The 22,192-nt window shown below is 46.1% G+C and overlaps 1 protein-coding gene and 2 long non-coding RNA genes across 5 annotated transcripts in view; 2 read left to right on the top strand and 1 right to left on the bottom strand.

The window, feature by feature from the left end:
- Positions 1 to 3,919: 3,919 nt before the first annotated feature.
- Positions 3,920 to 22,192, top strand: part of LOC308643928 — a 25,575-nt gene continuing 7,302 nt past the window's right edge. Inside the window, exon 1 of the long non-coding RNA XR_014020852.1 lies at positions 3,920 to 4,211. This is a non-coding gene — a long non-coding RNA (uncharacterized lncRNA). The remainder of the gene's footprint in view (positions 4,212 to 22,192) is intronic.
- The window catches only part of CERS4 (ceramide synthase 4), a 27,338-nt gene continuing 23,750 nt past the window's right edge, over positions 18,605 to 22,192 (bottom strand). For all 3 annotated transcript variants that reach the window (XM_081284434.1, XM_081284435.1, XM_081284436.1), the window contains 2 exons: positions 20,513 to 20,669; positions 18,605 to 20,392 (listed from right to left, as the gene is read on the bottom strand). In XM_081284434.1, the coding sequence (XP_081140560.1) occupies positions 20,216 to 20,392; positions 20,513 to 20,669 (334 nt within the window). In that variant the 3' untranslated portion in view covers positions 18,605 to 20,215. The remainder of the gene's footprint in view (positions 20,393 to 20,512; positions 20,670 to 22,192) is intronic.
- On the top strand, positions 20,288 to 21,814 carry LOC308643929. Its single transcript, XR_014020857.1, has 3 exons — positions 20,288 to 20,426; positions 20,507 to 20,650; positions 21,424 to 21,814. It is a non-coding gene; the product is annotated as an uncharacterized lncRNA (long non-coding RNA).

Genomic DNA, 22,192 nt, shown 5'->3' with positions numbered 1-22,192 from the left:
TGTCAGGCTGCAGAGTCATACAGGGAAGAAGCTTCAAGTGAGGGATGTCCTTGGTCAGGAGGCAGAGAAGGCTGGAAACCTCGGGCAAAAGCCCTTATGGTGGTTTCTGTGGGAAGCAGTGGGTGAGGTAGGATAAGCAGCCCCAGGAGTGGCTAGTTCCATTCATTTTGGGAGGGTTGTGTGCCTGGGGGAGCCTGCCGGTGACTCTTCTGAGGTGTCTGGTTCTTGGCTCTGGGGTGGGGCTGGGGCATGGTGTCTGGGAGCCTAATGAAGGGAGTGTGGCTTGCCTGTGGAAGGCAGGCTCCCAGGTAGGCAGGTTGTTTCCTGTCCTTAGGAATTAGCTAGCGCTGGGCCGGGCTGTCCCTTGCTGGGTCAGTGGGGTCTCGCGTGCCTTAGTGTTCTCTGTCATAGTTCCAGTTCCTGGACTCACTGGCGGTTCTTTTGTTCCACATGATGGTGGATTCCATGCTCTTGAGATAGGCTGGCTGAGTGTCACTTCGTGGAATGTCTTACGTGTACCCTGGGGGAAATGCTGGGACAGCCAGGTGCTCTCCGTGCTCTTCCGAACAGGCCTGCTGCACTGTCCTTGGTCCTTGGGAAATTGGGGCTTCCAAGGTGCAAAGCAGAAGTTGCTGGACCAGCAGCATTTCTGCTCTAGGGTGTTAGTTAGCTCAGCGTGTATCCTGTGAGAGTGTGGGTGAGTGGGTGTGAGTGTGAGAGTGTGTGTACCACATAAAGGTATGAATAGCTGCAGGCCCTGTTTGTCAGGCCCTCTTTACCAACTGCCACAGGTGGGGCAGAGGGCATGAGTGGGCGGGAACGGGGCAGGCCTGAGGTGAGTGCTCCCTGCCTGCTGGCGAGTAGCTCTGCTTTGCTGTCGTGTGTGCGTGCGTGAGCACCCTGGGATTTCAGCGCTATTTCCTTCAGCAGGGCTCTGTGCTGGCAGCTGCCCATCCTGTCCTCAGAATCGGCCTAGAGAGTCATTTCCAGGAAATCCGAGTTTAAGTGGTGTGAGCATGGAGGGTCATTGCATGTGGGACTCCACGTCTTGCTGGCCTGAGAGCCCAGACCTGCAGGCATCCTGCTTTCCCACTTGACCACTTGGTCTCAGCCTGCAGCCAGGACTGGGGACAAGTGCCCCACCCTCAGCGGCAGCTCAGTGGGTCCTTTCCTTCTCCTCCTCAGTAAGGAGCCCCAAATGTCCAGTCATATCACTCTGTGCCACCCGGATCCTTGTCTTGGAGCTGAGCCCTAAGGTTGCTGCCCTTTTTCTTTTTGTGTCCCATTCTGCTTACTCATGCTGAGGGGAAAGGTAGCCTCATCTCAGGCTGAACAGGATAGGGTCCCAGGCAGCTCCAGTGTTCTTCCCACCCCATGTCATGGACTGTGGTCTGGACCTCTGAGTGTGTTTCAGGGGCTATACATGGTCCAGGTGGGCATAGGTCCCGGCACCTGGCGGATGAGTGCTTGGCAAATTCCAAATGGGCTCAAGGTGACCAGGAAGGGGTGGCCTGGGGGCTGGGTGGGGAGATGGGGAGGGGCGGAAGCTGTGTGTGAGTGTGTGTCTGTGTGTGTGTGTGAAAGAGAGAGTGAGTTTGAGAGGGTGTGAGTGTGAGAGTGTCCTTGTCCAGTCCTCCCCCACCCCTTTTTGTTATTGAGGAAAATTCACATAACCTAAATTAACCATTAACCATTTGGAAGTGTACAGTCCTGTGGTGCCTGGCCTACTGACAATGTTGTGCAACCATCACTCTGTCTAGATCCAGGGGATTTTCATCATCCCCAAAGGAAACCCTGTGTCCAGTAGCAGTCACTGCACATCCGCTCTCCCCAGCCCCCGAAACCACTGAGTACTTTATCCCTGTGGGTTTGCCTGTTCTAGACGCTTCACGTGGGATGGTACCACCTGATCTGTGCTGTCCCCTCCACTGAGCATGTTTTCAGGGTTTGTTCGAGTTGCAGTGTTAGCATTTTGCTCCTTTCCACTGCTGGGCAGTATCTCAGTTTGTGTCCTGGCTGATTGTTCATTGCTTGCTAGGCTCTCTGGCTGTTTCCGCTGGCTGTACTCATGATACAGGGGGAAAAGTTAAGGTCCGTGAGCTCAAGGTCATGTAGCATCTGAGCTGGGATTTGAACCTCAGTAGGGCACTCTGGACCACGGTGCCCAGTTGTTCTCTCGCCCTCCCTAAGGTCAAAAGCAAGGCTGAGTGGAGCCCCACAGACCCAGAGTGCACCTGGGCTGCTTGGTGCCAGGTCCCCATGCCTTGGGTAGTGGTCAAGTGGAGACAGAGTGGTCCTTCGCCACGGTGTGAGGTCCTGGTTAGACCAGGCACAGGTTCGCCAGGGCCTGCTTCCACGGTGGCATCTGGAGGCTGTGTGCTGCCTGCTGCTTCTGCCCAGGTTTGGGATCCAGCTTGTGCCGAAGATATAGCTCAGCCTGGCTGGGATAACCTGAAATGTTAGGTGCCAGCTCCTTGGTGCTGAGCCAGAAATTTTAAGCTAACGCCTTACATTCTGACTTCTGGCAACTCTGCCCTCCCTTGGTACCTGTTATCATCCTATTGTCCCCTGTCACCATGCTTAGTCTGTTGCTCTTAGTCTGTTACTCATCACCATTGCAGCCCCCTTCCCCAATACCTTTGTCACTGTGGTGGCCTCCTGGAGTCACACCCCTGTCTCAGCCATACTCTCTCCCTAGTCTGTGTCACATTTTCTATAATAGTTCATAGGGACAAAAAGTAGAGACAGGAATTTCTGCGTAAACTCTTAACCTCTTCAGGATGGGATTATATTTGTAAATTTGACATTTGAAGAGGTGATTTGAGGAATGTACCAATAAAAAAAAAAGGTGATTAGGTTGGGGGTGTAGGTCGATAGTAGAGCATTTGCCCAGCATATTCAGTGAGGCTCTGGGTTCCATCCTCAGCAATGAAAAATGGGAAGAAGCAGAAAGAAAGAAAAGAACACATGTGTCTTAAACATTTATAGGCTTGGGGCTGGGGATGTGGCTCAAGCGGTAGCGCGCTCGCCTGGCATGCGTGCGGCCCGCGTTCGATCCTCAGCACCACATACAAACAAAGATGTTGTATCTGCCAAATACTAATAAAAATAAACATTAAAAAAGAATTCTCCCTTTCACTCTCTCTCACTCTCTCTTAAAAAAAAAAAAACATTTATAGGCTTTACTTTTTCTTTTTTCGCTTGTCATTATTCCCTGAACAACACAGTAATGCAACTGTTTGTATACCGTTTATTTTCTATTAAATAGTCATCTGGAGACAGGATGCGGGAGGATAATTGTACGTTGGACTGCAAATTCTAGAGCGTTTTATAAGGGACTTGGGCACCTGCAGTTTTTGGTATCTGCAGGGCCCCTGCATCCAATCCCCAGCAGACATGACTGTATAGGGCACTGTTCTAGGTGCTCAGTACAGTCATTAACAAAATGGACCTCCAAATTTGGGAGGAAGTATTTTTGGAGGACAGGATATGACGGGAGGGGCCAAAGTGGGAGCTTGGAGATCAGGCAGGAAGCGCAGGAGGGGTGGAACCTGGGGGGATGACTGGGGGTGGTTGGATTCTGGGCCAGTTTAAAGGCAATTGGGGGGGGCTGGGGATATGGCTCCAGTGGTAGCACGCTCGCCTGGCATGCGTGCCCGGGTTCGATCCTCAGCACCACATACAAAAAAAAAAAAACAAAAACCAGATGTTGTGTCCGTCGAAAACTAAAAAATAAATATTAAACAAAAAAATTAAAGGCAATTGGGCACCAGGATTGATGGCCACCTGTGATGTGGGCGTGGAGAAGCCAGATACAGGGGCTGAGTGAATGGCGCTAGGCTAGAGACCTGGCCTGGGCAGGGCCACAGTGGGGCGTGGCCACAGTGGGCGTGGCCCTGGAAGGGGCCCCTTGGGAATCCAGCTTTGAGGGTGCTTCTTTTGAGAAAGAAACCTGATGGGGGAGACGGAGAAGGCCCTGGGTCTGGGTTGGAAACCCAAGTAAAGACAGGCGGATGTGTGTGGAGGGAGGAGAGGAGCCAGGTCTAGAGGTTTGGAAAGCGAGGCAGAAGCCAAGGGAGAAGGAGCCCAGGGGAGGACACCAGGGGAGTTCAGGAGAAGGGAAGGAGTCAAATAAGAGGGAGTGATCGCCGCCGGAGTCGCCAACTGCCATGGGTCAGGTCCAGCAGGCCAGAAGGAGGCCGGATGATACGGTAACGTGGGGGTCATTGGTGGCCTTGGTGATGAAGGTTTTGTTGAGGAATGTAGGCTGGAGGGGTGGTGGGGAAAGCCCGGGGTGGAAGAGCTGAGCCTTCGGTGTCCCCGAGCTCTGAGGCCAGAGTGCGACCTAGGATGGGAACTATTTAGAAGTAGAATTGCGTCAGTACTGAACTGCGAGCGCGGTGGAAAGCCATAATCCCAGCTACTCCGGAGGCCAAATTCAAACTCAGCCTCAGCAATTTAGTGAGGTCCTGGGCAACTTAGCAAGACCCTGTCTCAAAATAAAAATAGAAATAATAATGATAATAATAATGATGTTTGTGTGGACAAACGTACTGCGCTGTCTCATAGATATTTCAGTAGTCATTTTCTGGCATGTTAGTGAGATTGACCATCCTACCCTATTAAAAAGCATAGTGATGGGTTGGAATTGTAGCTCAGTGGCAGAGCACTTGTCTAGCACCTGTGAGGCCCGAGGTTTCATCCTCAGTACCACATAAAAATATATAAAATAATTGTATTAGTGGTAAAATACAAATCATACAAAATTCACCATGTTAACTATTTTTAAATGTACAAATCAGTGGCATTAAGTACACCGAGTTGTGTAACTATTACCACCATCCATCTCCAGAACTCTTCATCTAGCAAAATGGAACTTCTGTACCCAATAAACACTAACTCCTACCTCCCACTCCCCTAGTACCTGGCATCTATTTGCATTCTGTTCTGCAAATCTGACTCTCCCAGGTGCCTTGCATGCATGGAATTGTACAGTTTTTGTCTGCCTGTCATGTCATTAGAGTTCATCCAGTTCCTTTTCTTTCTAAAGCTAATGTTCCAATATGTATTTTCCCATATTTAAACAAAAATTCCTAGCCTGGCATGGTGGCACATGCCTGTAATCCCAGTGGCTAGGAAGGCTGAGGCAGGAGATTCATGAGTTCAAAGCCAGCCTCAGCAATGGCAAGGCACTAAGCAACTCGGTGAGATCTTGTCTCTAATAAAATATAAAATAGAGCTGGGGACGGGGCTCAGTGGTCGAGTGCCCCTGAGATCAATCCCTGGCACCAAAAAAAAAAAAAAAAGTTCCAATGGGGCGTGGTTGTACACACCTATAATCACAGCCACTAGGGAGGCAGGAAGATTGCAAGTTGCAGGCCAGCATCACAACTTAACAAGGCCCTGTATAAAAAAACAAACAACAACAAAAAAGGTAGGTGGGTGCTGGGGATGTGGCTAAGTGGCAAATCGCCCCTGGGTGCAATCCCCAATACAAAAAAGAAAAAAGTTCCACTCCTATGACTTGCCTGTATATGCCTGTTCGTCCTCTTTCTTTGGAGGTTCGTTTTCTGATATTTGGGAGCTCTTTATTAGGATGGTGTCATCTTCTCTGCATCCTAGGGGACTACCTTCCTTAGGGAACTTGGAGGTCAACCCTTCTCAGTCTTGGGGTTGGGTGAGATTGGCTTCATCCTCAAGTCAGAAGTGGGTTCCATTGGTCAGCAACTTTTCTCTTGGCCACCTGGTTGGTCCACAGGCAGCACATACCAAGTTTAGGTTGTGGTCCTCCGAGATATTTTTGGCCTTCTGAGATAATTTTTTTTTTTTTTTCTGGGAAGACATGAAGTCTGAAACCATTGTGTTCCGCCATTGTCTTCAATCACAGAAAGAGAGAGCCAAGAAAACAGAAGAAAGGGGTCTGGGGATGTGGCTCAAGCGGTAGTGCGCTTGCCTGGCATGCGCGCGGCCCGGGTTCGATCCTCAGCACCACATACCAACAAAGATGTTGTGTCCACTGAAAACTGAAAAAAAAAAAAAAGTTAAAATTCTCTCTCTCTCTCCCTCTTAAAAAAAAAAGTTAAAAAAAAAGAAAGAAAACAGAAGAAAGGGAGCCAGAGCCTGGGTGATGTCATGAACTTCTGCAGCAACCATGCCTGATGGTAGCCTAGTTTCAGAACTGTACAGTCATGGAAGCTAATATCTCTTCAAAAACTGAGCTAGGTTTTTGGGTTAAGTTTTTTTTTTTGGGGGGGGTGTGAATGTGTGTGTGGTTAAGTTTTTGTCACTTGTGACTGGAAGATTCCTAAGTGGTTCAGGAACCTTTGGGTTGTTCTGACATTTTGAATGTTGTTCATGTGTCAAGGTTTTCCTTCATATATATATATATATTACAGTTGGACACTATACCTTTATTTTATTTATTTATTTTTATGTGGTGCTAAGGACCAAACCCAGCAGCCTTGTACATGCAAGGTGAGTGCTCTACCGCTGAGCTACAACCCCAGCCCCTTCCTTTATATTTTGAGCTTATTGAATAGTTTGCCACCTTACTGCCATAAAGATAGTTCCTTATATTTTATTCTGATAACTTGAGAGCACTCTTCTTTTCAAACCAAATTAGATTAGCAAATAATTGAAGTCAGTCTTTTAAAACTTGCTATGAAAAATAACAACTCTGCCTCTTTTACATTTCCTGCTCTTCAAAACAAACTCTGAACTCTTCCACTGATTTCCCATTTACCTTCCAGTGTGCTCTTTGAGAACATTGGCTGTGTGTGGCTTCTTGCATTTTCATACATTCTAGGGTCAGCCTATTGTGTTCTGCAAAATGGATTCTTTTGGGGGCTGGGGTTGTGGCCCAAGGTAGAGTGCTCGCCTAGCATGCATGAGTTCGATCCTCAGCACCACATAAAAATAGTATAAAGGGGGGCTGGGGATGTGGCTCAAGCGGTAGCGCGCTCGCCTGCCATGTGTGCGTACCAGGTTCGATCCTCAGCACCACATACAAACAAAGATGTTGTGTCCGCCGAGAACTAAAAAATAAATATTAAAAATTCTCTCTCTCTCTCTCTCTCTCTCTCCTCTCTCACTCTCTCTTTAAAAAAAATAATATAAAGGTATTGTGCCCATCTGCAACTAAAAATTAAATGTTAAAAAAATAGATCCTTTTTGGGGCCCCTCCCCCCATACTGAGGATTGAACCCAGGGGTGCTCAACTCCTGAGCTACATCCTTAGTTCTCCTCCTCCTCCTCCTCCTCCTCCTCCTCCTCTCCTCTTTAATTTTAAGAGAGGGTCTCTAAATTGCCAGGCTGGTCCTCAATTTGCCATCCTTCTGCTTCAGCCTCTGGAGTTGCTGGGATTGCAGGTGTTTGCCACCACCCCAGGCAAGAGTTTACTCATATAGAGCTTAATCTGTATAAATCGATAAATCTTATGTAGATTTACTTCTAAGTAGTTAGTCTTTTTCTCATATTATAAATGGCATCTTTTCTAAATCATTGTTGTTAAGTAATAAAAATGTCTATTATATAGTGATTAAAATGCTTCTATACAGATTTTTAGATTAAACAAACTTTTAAACTTTTATTAACCTATCTGCATAAGCTGTGTTTTGTGTGTGTGTGTGTGTGTGTGTGTGTGTGTGTGTGTGTGCATGCACGCATGTTTGTGTGGGTCTACCCGCATGCTGGGCACTGAACCCCAGGATTGGTGCATGCTAAGCACACACTCTCACATGCCCAGCCCTGGTCTTGGCTTTTGGCACAGATATGATGTCTTAGGCAAATAATGGACAGTTTTATTTATTTCATGGTACTGGGAATTAAATCGAGGAGGGCCTCACACATGCTACCACCGAGCTTCATCCCTAGTCCTTTTTATTTTGTTTTGAGACAGGGTCTTGCTAAGTTGCTGAGTCTGGCCTTGAATTTATAATCCCAGTAGCTGGGATTAAAAGCTTGCACCAACACACTTGGCTTCATTTTAAATTTTTTATTGTGGTGCTGAGGATGGAACCCAGGGCCTCCTGCATGCTAGGCAAACACTCTGCCACTGAGCCATGTCACCAGCCTGACTTCTCTATTCTTGTCAGGTTTGTCTATTTTATTAGTCTTTCACAAAACCAGTGTTGAGGTTGCCTGTCTATTCTGTTTATTTATATGTTCCTTTATTTTTCCTTTATTGAGCCTATTCTACGGTTCTTAAATTTTTTTGTTTTTCATTTTCTAATGCAAGCACATGAGGTTACAAATTCACCTTAGGATGGTTAAACTGCATCCCACAAATACAGCTGTGGAATATTTTTGTTATTCATCTGATCATGTGTATTTTCTAATATCCATCATGTTTTCGTTTTTGACCCTTAAGAGGTTTTGTTTGTGTGTTTTGGGGAAAACAGGGAGTGGGGGCCATTGGGTGGGGGATTCCGCAGTCTTGGCTGGGCACAGAATCACGAGCCACTCAAGCAGGAACAAAACTTTATTTTGAAAAAGCCGCCAATACTCCGTAGGCGCCGGCAAGCCAAACCCGGTCCTCCCATGCGGGCGGGAACCGCGCGTTCCCCCGGAACCAGGGGGCCCTGGACCTCCCCCGGAATTTCCTCCTACTATCCTTCCCCAACCAATGGGAACTCTCCAGGAGTCCCGTAACTTGAGTCCGGTAGCAGGCCAAGGTGAACAGCAGGAGCCCAATTTGCATATGAATGTAAATCTTAACATAATCATATCATCTCAGTGGCTAGCTGGCGTCACTTTACAAGCAAAGGTGCCATGCATCATTTATCTGCTTGTGGCTCCTAGCATCTGCCCCCTTCTGTTTAATTAAGCAACAAGCAATGTGGCTAGGGACCGTGCCTGGTAGGTTGTCCAATTCAACATATGGTTCTTACCCGTCATGGGAGAACTGACCTTTAGGCGTCAGCTTCCTGTCTTAGGTTGAATCCACTGTAATCAGATCAACCCGTCACTGACTACCGGTCCAGCATTCAGCCATGCTTGTGGATAGGCCTATGCACCAGTGGGGGGGTGAGGTTCTTGCCTCACCTCTGTTGGCCCCCAAATTTAGCCTTGGTGCCAGTGGGCGGGTGAGGTTCTTTGCCTCACCTCTGTTGGCCCCAAAATTTTAGACCATCACTAGTAGAAGGGAGGAGGATACAGAAATGCCACGACACCAAGCCAATTGATGGCTCCTTTGGAAAAATTGCATCACTGGTGACACCATCAGCAAAGATATGCCAGTATTACCACAATTAACATGGGGTGAGCTGGCAAGGAAATTGCATCACTGGTGACACCATCAGCAAAGATATGCCAGCAGTACCACAATTTGGTGCACCAGATGATATTTCACAATGTATGCAACTGATATATAGTCCAGGCAAGTTCTGCAAGCAGTTCAAATTGGAGGAGTCTATCAATATGTCCATTTCCTCCCAAAGTAAATCAAGTCCTTGATTGAGCATTACTTGTTGAGTTATATTCGTTGATGCATCAGTTTATACAGTTTACTGTGATAGCTATCATAGAAGCTGTAGTTTGGTTTTATCTCAGTCTTCACCGGAATTGGGATGGAGATGGAAATTCTGGCAATGATGCTAAAGAGACATTATCCTGAACAGAATTATTGAATATAATGAAAAGGAAAGGTGAAAGTAAACAAACAGATCTGTTAAACTCCTTTAAAAACAATCCTTAACAGTTGTTTACCTAATTTAAATTAGTAAACAAACAGATCTGTTAACCATCTTTAAAAACAATCATTAACAGCTGTTCACCTAATTTAAATTAAACCATATAAATCACGTGAATAAAGAAAAAATTCGGATCCATTTTTTCATGAGCGCTCCTCATATAAGAAATATGGACATACACACATACAGACATACAACACAAAACAGAAGTGTGCACACAACATACAACACATAAGACAATAGTAAATAAAGGCCTTGTAGCTATACCTAGGTGAAATCTCCATTGCAATGTTTAAAAACTCCACAGTCAAAAAATAAAACTGATCAGAAAAACATTAACCTAGGTTTGTATGAGCTCAAAAATAAAATAGAACTTTATGATGTGGGAAAAATGCAATAATAAAATAGATATTGAAAAAAAAAACACCTTGGTTAATCACTGTCACAGATGTAATAGCCAAGCTGGAGCTCTGGATGTCAGCTGTTATGGATTTGAGTCAAATCATCTCCTTTTTCTGTAGAAATTGTTTTAGTTAATCTCTCTGGAATCCAAATCGGTTGCTGTTCCTCCTGTGGGAAAACACAGACAGCGCCCCGATTCCAGACTATTACTGGATCCGGGCCTTTCCATTGTCCTGTTAGAATATCTTTCCAAAGTACCTTAGGCTTATGTACATTTTTTGGGTACAAATGTCTTTCCGCAGCACTAAGTCCCGATGAATCCAAATTTAAAAAGTTTAGAGTAAAAAGGGTTATTTTAAGTTTATCTTTGGGGGATATATACCCCTTTCCAATTCCCTCCTTTTGTTTTAATAAGTACATTTTAATAGTTTGATGAGCTCTTTCAACTATGCCTTGTCCTTGTGGATTGTATGGAATTCCTGTTATGTGAGTAATACCAAATGATGAGCAAAATTGTTTAAAAGAGGTGGAAGTATAACCAGGACCGTTGTCCGTTTTTAACTGTTTTGGAACGCCCACAGTGGCAAAATTTTGTAAGCAATGAGCTATAACATCTTTAGTTTTTTCTCCGGCATGAAGGGAGCCCATCAAAAATCCGGAAGAGGTATCAACTGTAACATGTAAATATTTTAATTTTCCAAATTCTGGCAAGTGTGTGACGTCCATCTGCCAAATATGGTTAGGTATCAGTCCTCTAGGATTGACTCCAAGATTAACTTGTGGTAAAAATGTCACACAATTTTGACATTGTTTTATTATATGTCTGGCTTGTTCTTTAGTTATTTTAAAACACTTTTGTAAAGTATTAGCATTGACATGGAACCTTTTATGAAAATTTATAGCTTCTTCTATTGTGGAGAAAATATGTATGTCATGGGTAGATTTATCTGCTAGTTCATTGCCCATACTAAGGGCTCCAGGCAATTCTGTATGTGCCCTGATATGACCTATAAAGAATGGATCTTTTCGGTCCCAGATTAGACTTTGTATAGTGGAAAACAAAGAGAAAACAGTAGAAGAAGGTGAAATCCTACCAGCATCTTCAAGGGATACTATAGCATTAACTACATACTGACTATCAGAAAATAAATTAAATACAGAATCTTTAAACATCATACAAGCTTGTAATACTGCATTAAGCTCTACCTTTTGAGCTGATTGTTTGGGTACTAAAAATGTAAAAGTTTGATCAGGAGTAACTACTGTTGCTGTACCATTGTTTGACCCATCAGTGAATATATTTGGAGCATTTATGATAGGGGTTTTTCTTGTCATTTTTGGAAAAACTACAGGATGCTTAGACCAAAAAGACAACAAAGGATTAGATGGTAAGTGATTATCAAATGAAACACTAGTTTTACACATGATTATTGCCCAAGTATTTAACTCATTAGCTAACTCATCAATTTGATCCATAGTATGTGGAGTAATAATTTTATTGGGAGAAATCCCAAACACTCCCTTTGCTGCTTTTATTCCTTTGAGTATTAATTGTCCTACAGCCTCAGGATATCTAGTAAGAATAGTGTTAGGAGAATAAGATAAATGTATCCACAATAATGGACCTTCTTGCCAAAATACTCCTGTAGGAATATTTTTTGTTGGTAGTACAATAAATAATAAAGGCAAACTTATATCAATTCTATCCAAATGCATATTTTCCATATATGTTTCAATGATTTTTAATGTTTTTCTTGCTTCAGGCGTTAACATGCGGGGTGAATTTGGATCTGATGGACCTTTTAGAATATCAAATAAAGGTCCTAACTCTCCTGTTGGTATGCCTAGATAAGGCCTTATCCAATTTATGTCTCCCAATAACTTTTGAAAGTCATTAAGTGATCTGAGTTGATCTACTCGTATTTGTATTTTTGGTGGACGGACCATGGTTGAGGATAATAGAACTCCTAAATAATTAATTGGAAGATTTAATTGTACTTTATCTATTGCTATATCTAGATTATAATTTTTCAATAAGTTTGTAAGTGTGGCATAACATTCTAGTAATGTGTTTTTATCTTTATGTGCCAATAACACATCATCCATATAGTGAAATATTTGTAGTTCAGGATTTTGATTTCTAAGTGGATGGATTGCTTTATTAACATAAATTTGACACATAGTTGGGCTGTTAGCCATCCCTTGAGGGAGTACTTTCCATTCATATCTCTGATCAGGACCTTCATGATTCAGTGCAGGGATAGTAAATGCAAAATGTGGACTATCCTCGGGATGAATTGGAATTGAAAAGAAACAATCTTTAATATCTATAACTAAAACATGCCAGGTTTTTGGTAAAGCAGACAATTGAGGAATCCCTGATTGAGCAGGTCCCATAATAACCATCTCATTATTAATGGCTCTTAAATCTTGTAATAATCTCCATTTACCAGATTTCTTTTTAATGACAAAAATGGGAGTATTATGGGGGGATACGGAAGGTTGTATATGTCCTTCCGCTAATTGTTGTCTGACCAAGTCATGGGCTACTTTTATCTTTTCTTTAGTCAGGGGCCACTGAGGAACCCACACTGTTTTTTCTGATTTCCAAGTAATTTTGATTGTCTCAGTGGCCCTTTCTGAAAACCCAAACCATGTCTACTTATTTCTTGATCTATTTGAATAGGTGCTGTCATACCTTGTTCTTGTTCTCTTAATCTTTTTTCTTTCCTAAAGCCTTGTTTAGCCCTAGTAGTGGGCGCGTTAGGATTGATGTTATTTGTTAATGTCAATCCTAATTGATCTAGGACATCTCGTCCCCATAAATTTACAGGAAGATGATCCAATACATATGGTTGTATAGTTCCTTCACATCCTTCAGGATCCCTCCAATCTAATACCATAGCACTTCTATGGGGATTTGTTGCCATTCCTAGGCCTCGAAGCGTTTGAGTGGCTTGTTGTAATGGCCAATGTTTTGGCCATTCTTGACGAGAGATGACACTAAGGTCAGCTCCTGTGTCCAGCAGCCCATTAAAGTCATGTCCTTGAATATTTAATTTTAGCATGGGGCGAGAATCTAAATTTAAAGACAGCATAGCCCAATCTACACCTGTGGAGCCTAATCCCTTGGAACCTCTTTCTACATTACAACTGGAAAATTTATCATGCAGGCTGGGTATTATTAATAACTGTGCTATTCTATCTCCTGGTGAAATTACTGATATACCTCTTGGAGAACTAGCTATAATTTTTATTTCACCCTCATAATGGGGATCAATTACCCCAGGACTTATCATAAGTCCTTTTAGTGTAGAAGAACTGCGTCCCAATAATAAGCCTACTGTTCCTTTGGGAAGAAGTCCTTTTACTCCTGTGGGAATGATTTGAACTCCCATCTCTGGAGTTAGTACTGCTCTGGCAGAGGCGCAGATGTCCAGCCCTGCGCTCCCTCTAGTTTGTCTGATGAGGGATCTGATGGATAATGCGTCCTGGGCACTACCTTGATGGTGCTGCTGGGTTCCTCCATTGCCCCATATATTTGTGGTTTTGGGCCCCGGGGCATTGGGCCTTTTAGTCCGTTTTTTGGCAATGGAGCTTGATACCTTTCTCCACGATATCGTGGGTAAACACTTGGTCCTTGTCCGTTTTTTGATAATGGAATACCCTCTATGGTGGTTTGAGAACGGCATTCATTAGCCCAATGTTTCCCTCTATGGCATCGTGGGCAAATACCCGGTATTCTATTCCTTTGATACCCAGCTTTGTTAAACCCTCCTCTTATGGGGCAACTCCTTTTAAAATGTCCTGTTTGATTATAATTATAGCATGTTTTTGGCCTGGCATCTAAAGCCTGTTGTACTGCTGCTAAGACTTGCCCTTGTTCATTAATGTCTCTACATAATTTAATATATGTGTTTAAATCTTCATGTCTCCATGGTCTAATGACCTCTCTGCAGCAACGATTTGCTTGGTCATAAGCCAGTTGTTTTATAAATGGCATTACCTGTTCTGTATTTCCAAATATCCTAGAGGCTGACTGAATAAGTCTATCTACAAATTCAGCGTAAGGTTCATTAGTTCCTTGTATTACCTTAGATAATTGACCTTGTAAGTCTCCATGCCCCTGTAAAGTTTTCCATGCCCTAACTGCATCTACAGCAATTTGTGCGTATACGCCAGGGTCATATTCAATTTGCTGTCTTTGACCCTCATAAGGTCCCTTTCCCAATAGCATATCTATATTTCTTTGAGGGTAACCAGCTTCTGCATTTCGCCTAGCTGTCTCCATGCAAAATTCCTCATTGGCAACCTTCCATAACAAATATTGTCCTCCGTTTAGCACAGATCGACACATGTTAGCCCAATCTGCTGGTGTCATGTCCAAGTTGGTAACAGATTCGACCATGCTTATTGTGAAGGGAGCTTGCGGCCCATAGGTTGTTACAGCCTCCTTTAATTGCTTTACTGTTTTGAAATCTAAAGCACGGTGAATTCGTTGCCCTCCTGCCTGCTCAAGTACAGGGCATGCTAATCTTTGGGGTTCTGCCTCAGAATTCCGTCCATCAACTACGGGAGTTGAGGGCCGCTCAGCGGTAGATGGAGCTGTTGGTTGAATTACGCCCTCTGGTGATAGAACGGAGTTAGTAGCAACCTCCTGTTGTAATTCTCCACCTGATGGCTGTTTTTCCTCTAAGCTTGCTTTCTTTAAATTTTCCTCTGTCTGACTAGCTTGAGAGACCTTCTCTTTTGCTTGACCTAGCGTTTTTTCTACCATAGTTTGGACCTCTAACAATTTACTTAACAGTTTTTCGGTTTGTTTTTTACTGGATTCTAATCTACTATAAAGGTAATGTAACCCAATAAGATAGGATAAAACAAAGCCGAAACAGAATGAAACAAAAACGGAGCAGAGAATGGTTGTATCGATTTTCTCTTTCTCAGGGCCGAATAACTTCAAACCTTGAGCCAACCATTTTTCCCAGTTCGCCTGAGAAAATTCTAGGGCTAGGGAGCTCGAAATAAAAACAAAATAAATCAAAACAAGAACACATTGTTTTTTGAGATGGTCATCCATCCTGTCACCTTCCCTCAGGGGCGAGCAATTTTACTCACCTCTAAGCTTCAGGCGTTCCCCGTACGGGCCGCCAAATGCCGCAGTCTTGGCTGGGCACAGAATCACGAGCCACTCAAGCAGGAACAAAACTTTATTTTGAAAAAGCCGCCAATACTCCGTAGGCACCGGCAAGCCAAACCCGGTCCTCCCACGCGGGCGTCTGCCGGTACCGCCTGTTTCCCCCGGAACCAGGGGGCCCTGGACCTCCCCCGGAATTTCCTCCTACTATCCTTCCCCAACCAATGGGAACTCTCCAGGAGTCCCGTAACTTGAGTCCGGTAGCAGGCCAAGGTGAACAGCAGGAGCCCAATTTGCATATGAATGTAAATCTTAACATAATCATATCATCTCAGTGGCTAGCTGGCGTCACTTTACAAGCAAAGGTGCCATGCATCATTTATCTGCTTGTGGCTCCTAGCAGGGGGACACCAGGTGTATGGAATTGGAATAGTCTTCATTTCGCAAGACCCTGTTAATTATCGGTTCAATGCAAACTCCCCTTTCATGCATTTTTATTAATGTGAAATTCATATAACATAAAAACCAATCATCTTAAAGTGAACAGTTCGGTGGGATTGAGTATATTCATAATGTCATAGAATCACAATTTTAGTCCACAAACATTTCCATCACTAAAACCAACCAACCAAAAGAACCATCTATCTCAGGGGCTGGGGCTGGGGTAGTAACCAAGAAGGAAACGGGATAGATATGATCAAAGTATATTACATGCACTATGACAGTGTCAAATGAAACCCATTGTTTTGTATAATTAATACATGCTAATAGTTATAACTTTAAAATATAAAAAGCTTGCTTTAAGAAATACACACAAGAGGGGCTGGGACTCAGTGGTAGAGTGCTCGTCTGGCACATGTGAGGTACTGGGTTCCATCCTCACCAGAAAAAAAAAAAAAAATATATATATATATATATATATACAATGAAATACACAAGAAAGAGGAAATAAGTCTCAGAATGGTATTTGAATTAAATAAAATGTGATATTTCTTGCAAAACAAAACCACAAAAGCTCTGTACCTATTAAACAGTTACTCCCTACCCCTCACTCCCCAGAAGCTGGTATCTATAAATCTGCATTTTACTTATATATGTTTACCTCTCCTGGATATTTCATATATAGAGTCATAAAAATGTGGGAATTTTTGTACCTAGCTCCTGTCACAGAATGTATTTTTTTTCCTTTCAAATATTTTTTTAGTTGTAGTTGGACACAATATCTTTATTTATTTTTCTGTGGTGCTGAGGATTGATCCCAGGGCCTTGCATGTGCTAGGCGAGCGCTCTACCACTGAGCCACAGCCCTGGCCCCTTCTGTCACTGAATATTTTTGAGGTTCATTTATGTTTCACACATATCACTACTTCCTTCCTTTTCATAATTGAATAATATTCCACTATATGGATATACCACAATTTATTTATCATTCACCTATTGATGGACATTTGGGCTGTTTCCAACTTTTGGTCATTGTGAGTGGTGCTGCTATGAGCATTCATGTACAAACATTTAATTGAATCCCTGCTTTCAGTCCCTCTGATCATGTGGTCATTTTGTGTTTCACTTTTTGAGAAGCCACCAAACTGTTTCACAGAGGTTAACCCTCTTTATATTCCCACCAGCAGTGAACATGGATTATTTTGGTTTTCCACATTCTCAACAACACTTTTCTTTTTAATTTTACTCATTCAATGGTTATGAAGTAGTATCTCATTTCAATTTTAAGGTCTCTTTTTTTGTGTGTGTGTGGGGGGGGGGTTACTGGGATTGAGCTCAAGGGTGCTTTACTGCTGAGTTGCAGGCCCAGCTCTTTTTATTTTGAGACAGGGGCTTGCTATTGTGATATTGCTATTGCCTGAGCCTCCCAAGTCAGTGGGATGATAGGTGTGTGCCACTGTGCCCAGCTCACTGGTTTTGACCTGCATTTTCCTAATATCTCATGATGCTGAATATCTTGTCATGTATTTGTTGGCTGTGTGTGTGTGTGTGTGTGTGTGTGTGTGTGTGTTTATATTTTGTGGAGGATGTCCATTCAAGTTCTTTGCCTTTTTTATTTTTTATTATTATTTTTGTGGTGCTAGGGACTGAACTCAGGGCTTTGCATGTGCTAAGCAAGCACTTTACCACTGAGCTACATCCCCTAACCCAGTATAACATTTTTGAACTTTATAGAAGGTCCACAAAGTGACCCTTATAAAAGGTCACTTTTATAAAGTGGTGTACCCATTGAAGCTCCTCCCAGTAATGGATGTGTAATTTCTTTTGACCTCATTCTTTCCAACACTTGATTTTTTTTTTTTGCCTGGGGGGGGGATGGGTGGTGGTGGTGGTGGTGGTGGTGGTGGTGGGTAGTACTGGGAATTGAACCCAGGGACACTCTACCACTGGGCTACATCCGCAGCCCTTTTTATGATGTGAGACAGGATCCTGCTAAGTTGCCCAGTCTGGTCTTGAACTTGTGATGCTCTGGCCTCAGCTTCCCAGGTTCAGGGGAGTTCACATGTGCGCCAAAGCACGGGCTTGTCTGATTTATTTGTCAATTGAATGGATCTAAAATGGCATCTTGTGGTCTTGTTTTCCATTTCCTGGGTTATTTGTGAGGTTTAGTGTGTTTTTATAAGTTTATGGGTTTTCCCATCTATATGTGTTCATCATATGTTTTGTCCTCGGTTTATAAGGTTAGTTGTCCTGTTCTTGTTGAGTTTCAGGTGTATGATAAACACTAATTCTTACTAACACAGTAGCTACATTAGTATCTAAGTGTATCTTCAGAGAGAAGAGGAAACGTTTGTAGTATTGCTAGTTATTGCCAAGTTCCCCTCTAGGGGGCGTGCCATTTGGCGGCTCTACTTTCCTACAGGTTTCACCAACAGAGGGCGCCATCACCCTGCATTTTGCTGGTACTGGTTGCATGTCCCCAATCCGAAATGCCTGGATCCAGAAATGCTTGATTTTGGATGTTTTTGGATTGGGGACTATTTGCAGATACATATTGAGATACCTTGGAGATTAGATACATATCTAAATAGGAAATTCATTTGTTTCACATACACCTTATATGCACGACTGAAGGTCATCTTATACAATGTTTTCGGTGAGCCCACGTTTTGACTGTGACCCCTCCCGCGAGGTCAGATGTGGAATTTTCCATTTGTAGCATCATATTGGTGCTCAAAGATTTTGGAGTATTTCGAATTCTGGATAAAGGATGCTCAACCTTTATTATCGGTTTTTTTATTTTTTTTTATTTTTTGGCCAGTATGTCACTGTCACTGTGATTCCTACTCTGCTTTTTGTTGTGTAAGGCTGAGCGTCCTCCGTGTCAGGGCCGTCTGCTGTTTCCCCTGGGGTCCATCAGTTCATCTTTTCATTCCAGCTGCCCTTTGTGCTGAGGACGGAACCCAACTCTGCTGGTGCTAGACAGATGCTCCACCATCCAGCCACCCCAGCCCTCTCTTCTCAGTGATCTGCTGTTTCACGTCCCGATTTGATCATCCCTTCTTCTTTCCTTTCCTCTCTCCGGCTCTTCTCTCGTTCTCTGCCTCCATATTCATCATGCTCTCCCCAGGGCCCCTCCTTCTCTGCCTCCTCTGGCTCCTTCTCTTTCCCTGCTGGCTGTCTCATTCCTGCGCTGCTTCGGGCTCCTTTCTCTGCATCTCTCACCACTGTCTGATCTTGTCACCGTCTGTTGCCGCCCTGGGTGGAGACAGGGAGCCCTCTCCTCTCTCCCGTCTGCCCTATTTGCTGAGAAGCACCAAAGATAAGGGCTCCGTCCCTCCTCACTGTGCCCCTAGCCGTCTCTTTCTCGATGGTCATAATTTTACAGTAGCGGGTCGTGGTATGGTCACACATGCACATAACCTAATTTGGTCAGTTTTGCCGCCCAGTACTGCCCCTTTCCCTCCCATCCTCCACTTGTCTCCATGGGGTCCCCGCGTTCCCCCTGCAGCTTCCACAAAGGAGAGAAAACATGAGCCTCACTTTCTGCCTCCACCCAGTCTTGACCCTCATGACCCTTCACTCCTCCACTTTACCCAGCTATTTCTCCTCTCTTGGAGCTTGTCCCTCTATTTTTCCTGATGGCCTGTCCTCTGTCCCTCCTCTGTCCCTTACCAGTTTCTTCTCTAGTGTACCCACAGTGCTTCTTTGGCCCCCACCACCCCTTACTTCTGCGTCATGACTGAGCTCCACTTGGGTGCATCCCTGAGGGCAGTGGAGGCTGACCACATGTGGACTTTGTGGCTGTTTCTGGGGTGGGGACACAGGTCCTCCAGCCTCTCTTGGACAGGTACCCTGTTCCTGTGTAGCTCCTGAGGGGACAGTGATCTCACCTAGGCTGACCCTTGGGAAGCCTGTGGGAATCTGCACCCCCACCCAGACCTCCTTCACTGGCCGGAGGGAGTCTCCAGGTGGCTTTGAGCAGGGGCTGCAGGCACAAGCTCCTTTCCCACCTCCTGCTTGGACGCTGACCTTAAGCAAGTCTGCGGCTTCCTGTGCTTAGTTTGCCTAGTGTGTAAGCCAGATGTGAGCAGCTGGCTGAGCACTACCAGGGTGGAAGGTGGTGGCCTTGCCCTGGGATAGCTGCACCTCCATGCCCCTGGGTCCCCTGGAGGTGGCAGTGAGTATCTGGTTGATGGTGGCCTTCTTGGGATCTTACGGAAGGACAGGGAGCTGCACCAGACCCAAGTTCTCAGGCAGAGAATTCAGCTCCGTTCAGCTTTTATTGGACCTCTTTCATCCAGGGCTCCCCACGGCCACCAGGCTGCAGCCTGGATGTGGCTCTGGCTGGCAGCAGTGTCCTGCTGCTGCCTTCTGGCTCTGTCTAGGTGCCCAGAGGGAGGGGGAGGGGAGGGGCTGGAGACAGATCATCAGCCTCTGGCCCATCTGGGGCCGGGCTTCCCTGTGAGTTGGCTCAGAGGCTGCCAGTCCAGCCACCTCAAGTACCCAAGGTGCTGGGGGCAGCCCCTCATTGCCAGTTCTTGGCAGGCTATGTGCCTGGCACGTGCCCATTGGCCAGCCGTCCGGCTGCCCGGCTTCTAGGGCCATCAGCTGGGGCAGCCCTGGGCTCGTGAGTCATCCCGTTCTTCATCTGTAAACCTTCTGGGGCCAGCCCGTCGTCACTGGAGTCAGACTCTTCCACATCACTGCGAATGTCCTTTGCCATCTGGGGAACAGAGCCGAGTGGAAGCTCAGAGCAGGTAGGAGCTTGGGGCGGGGCAGGGCCAGGCCAGGCTGGGATGGGGGCTTCCAGAGGCATACATGAGCTACCCTTGCCCAGATGTACCTGACCCTTCCTCAAGAAGTTGATGAGCATGCGCAGGATGAGGCCAAACCAGTACACGTGTAACACCTGCAGCATCATCAGAAGCATGTTGAAGAAGTAGTAGCCAAAGAAGGGACCCCTGTCCACGATGGACTCATAGTAGGTGGTGTAGATGATCCTGTAGCAGGAGGGAGGGAGAGAGGAAGGGGTCTCACCAGCTGCTGTAGACCCTAGTCCTAGGAACACCTAACTTGCATAGTCTTTCTTGCTCTGGAACTTTCTGTGGCTCCCCAGTGCTGTCCCAGACTCAAGATACTTACCCACTTCCGCTGGGTACACAGCCTCTGCTCCCTGCTAAACTAGGTCAGCACAATAGACGCTGTCAGCCAGCCTTGCCCAACCATGAGCCCCAAGGGGATGCTTAGTATCCCACCCGGCTCCTAGGTGGCCCTTTCACATCTTCTTGTATCTCCTTAGGCCCCAGCCCCTCCTCCCCTCGACCCCTCGGGTGCAACCTGAGAGAAGTTTCCTGAGTGCCTGCCCCCTGCCCTCCGCCACCTCTGGCCACTCTCTTCCTGTTTCTCCCTCACCTGCCTCCTTGCTGGCTCACCTGCTAATCCCCGGTTACTTCTCATGCAAGGAAGAGCGACACACCCTCTCTCCACCCTTCTTTGTCCCTCTGGTGACCCCCCTTTCTCTGAAGTGGCTACGGAGACTGTTTTCCTCTTGTGCCTCTCATTGGCTGCTGCTTCCCAGTCTCTCCAGGCTCCCCTCTGCCTGAGGACATCAGGGGACTGTCCACACTGGCTCCCCAGCTGCCTCCATCCAGGCTGGTGTCTTCAGTCACCGACTGCGGATGGGGGGCTCCTACAGATGGGGGCTCCTACAGAAGGAGGCCTACGTCGGCCTGCCTCCTCCCTGTCTCTCCATAGGTCCCACGGAGCCCGATGCCCCAGGCAGCTCCTCCGGGGCCGGTTCCCAGCCAGGACCCTGGTGGCCCTCCCGAGTCTGCACGTCCCTCACCTCACTGTACCAATGCAGTGGCTTCGCTCTCGCCCTCGGCCCCATGTTTCCCACCGCCTGTCCCCTGTAGCCACCCGAGGGCGCTCGTGAGCTGCTCGCCGGTGCCTCCTCCCAGCGGCCTGGCCCTAGTCCTCTCCTCCCCCTGCGCTGTCTGCGGGCTCTGCCGGCCACTCCCTCCCTCCGGAACCCATCTCGGGGTCAGCGCGATCCTTCACTCACCTCCCTCCCTCCCTCCCTCCCTTCCGTAGGTGTCCAGGTCCCTCCGCTGACTTCCAGCTATGCACTCGCGAGCTTCCCTCTCACCCTGCCTTCTCACTCTCCTTCTCTAGACTTGGCTCCTTGCCCCTCTGCCCGCTTCCACCCACACTGCCAGCACCCAGAGGGCAGGCGGCTTTGCACTGCTGCCCTGGCCATATGCCCACCGCCTGGCATCTTTGAGGGGCTCCATGAATATTGAGTAGAGGACTCCAGCAAGCTGCGCCCTGGTCCGCCTCCTGTCCAGGGCTGCGCCCGATGAAGCCTGAGCCCAGTTCCGATCTCTCACCTCTGAGCTTTGGCATATGCTGTGCCCTGTGTCAGGCACACCCTTCCCTGCCGCCTCCTGGAAAAATCCAGCCAATACCTCCAGCTCTTCCCGGGGCAGGGCACCAAGGGCGAGGCGGGCCGGGGTTTCAGACC

This window comes from Spermophilus citellus (genome assembly GCF_964194105.1).
Source record: "Spermophilus citellus genome assembly, chromosome: 3".
Classification (NCBI taxonomy): Eukaryota; Metazoa; Chordata; class Mammalia; order Rodentia; family Sciuridae; genus Spermophilus; species Spermophilus citellus.
This window is presented reverse-complemented; position numbering and strand designations above follow the sequence as displayed.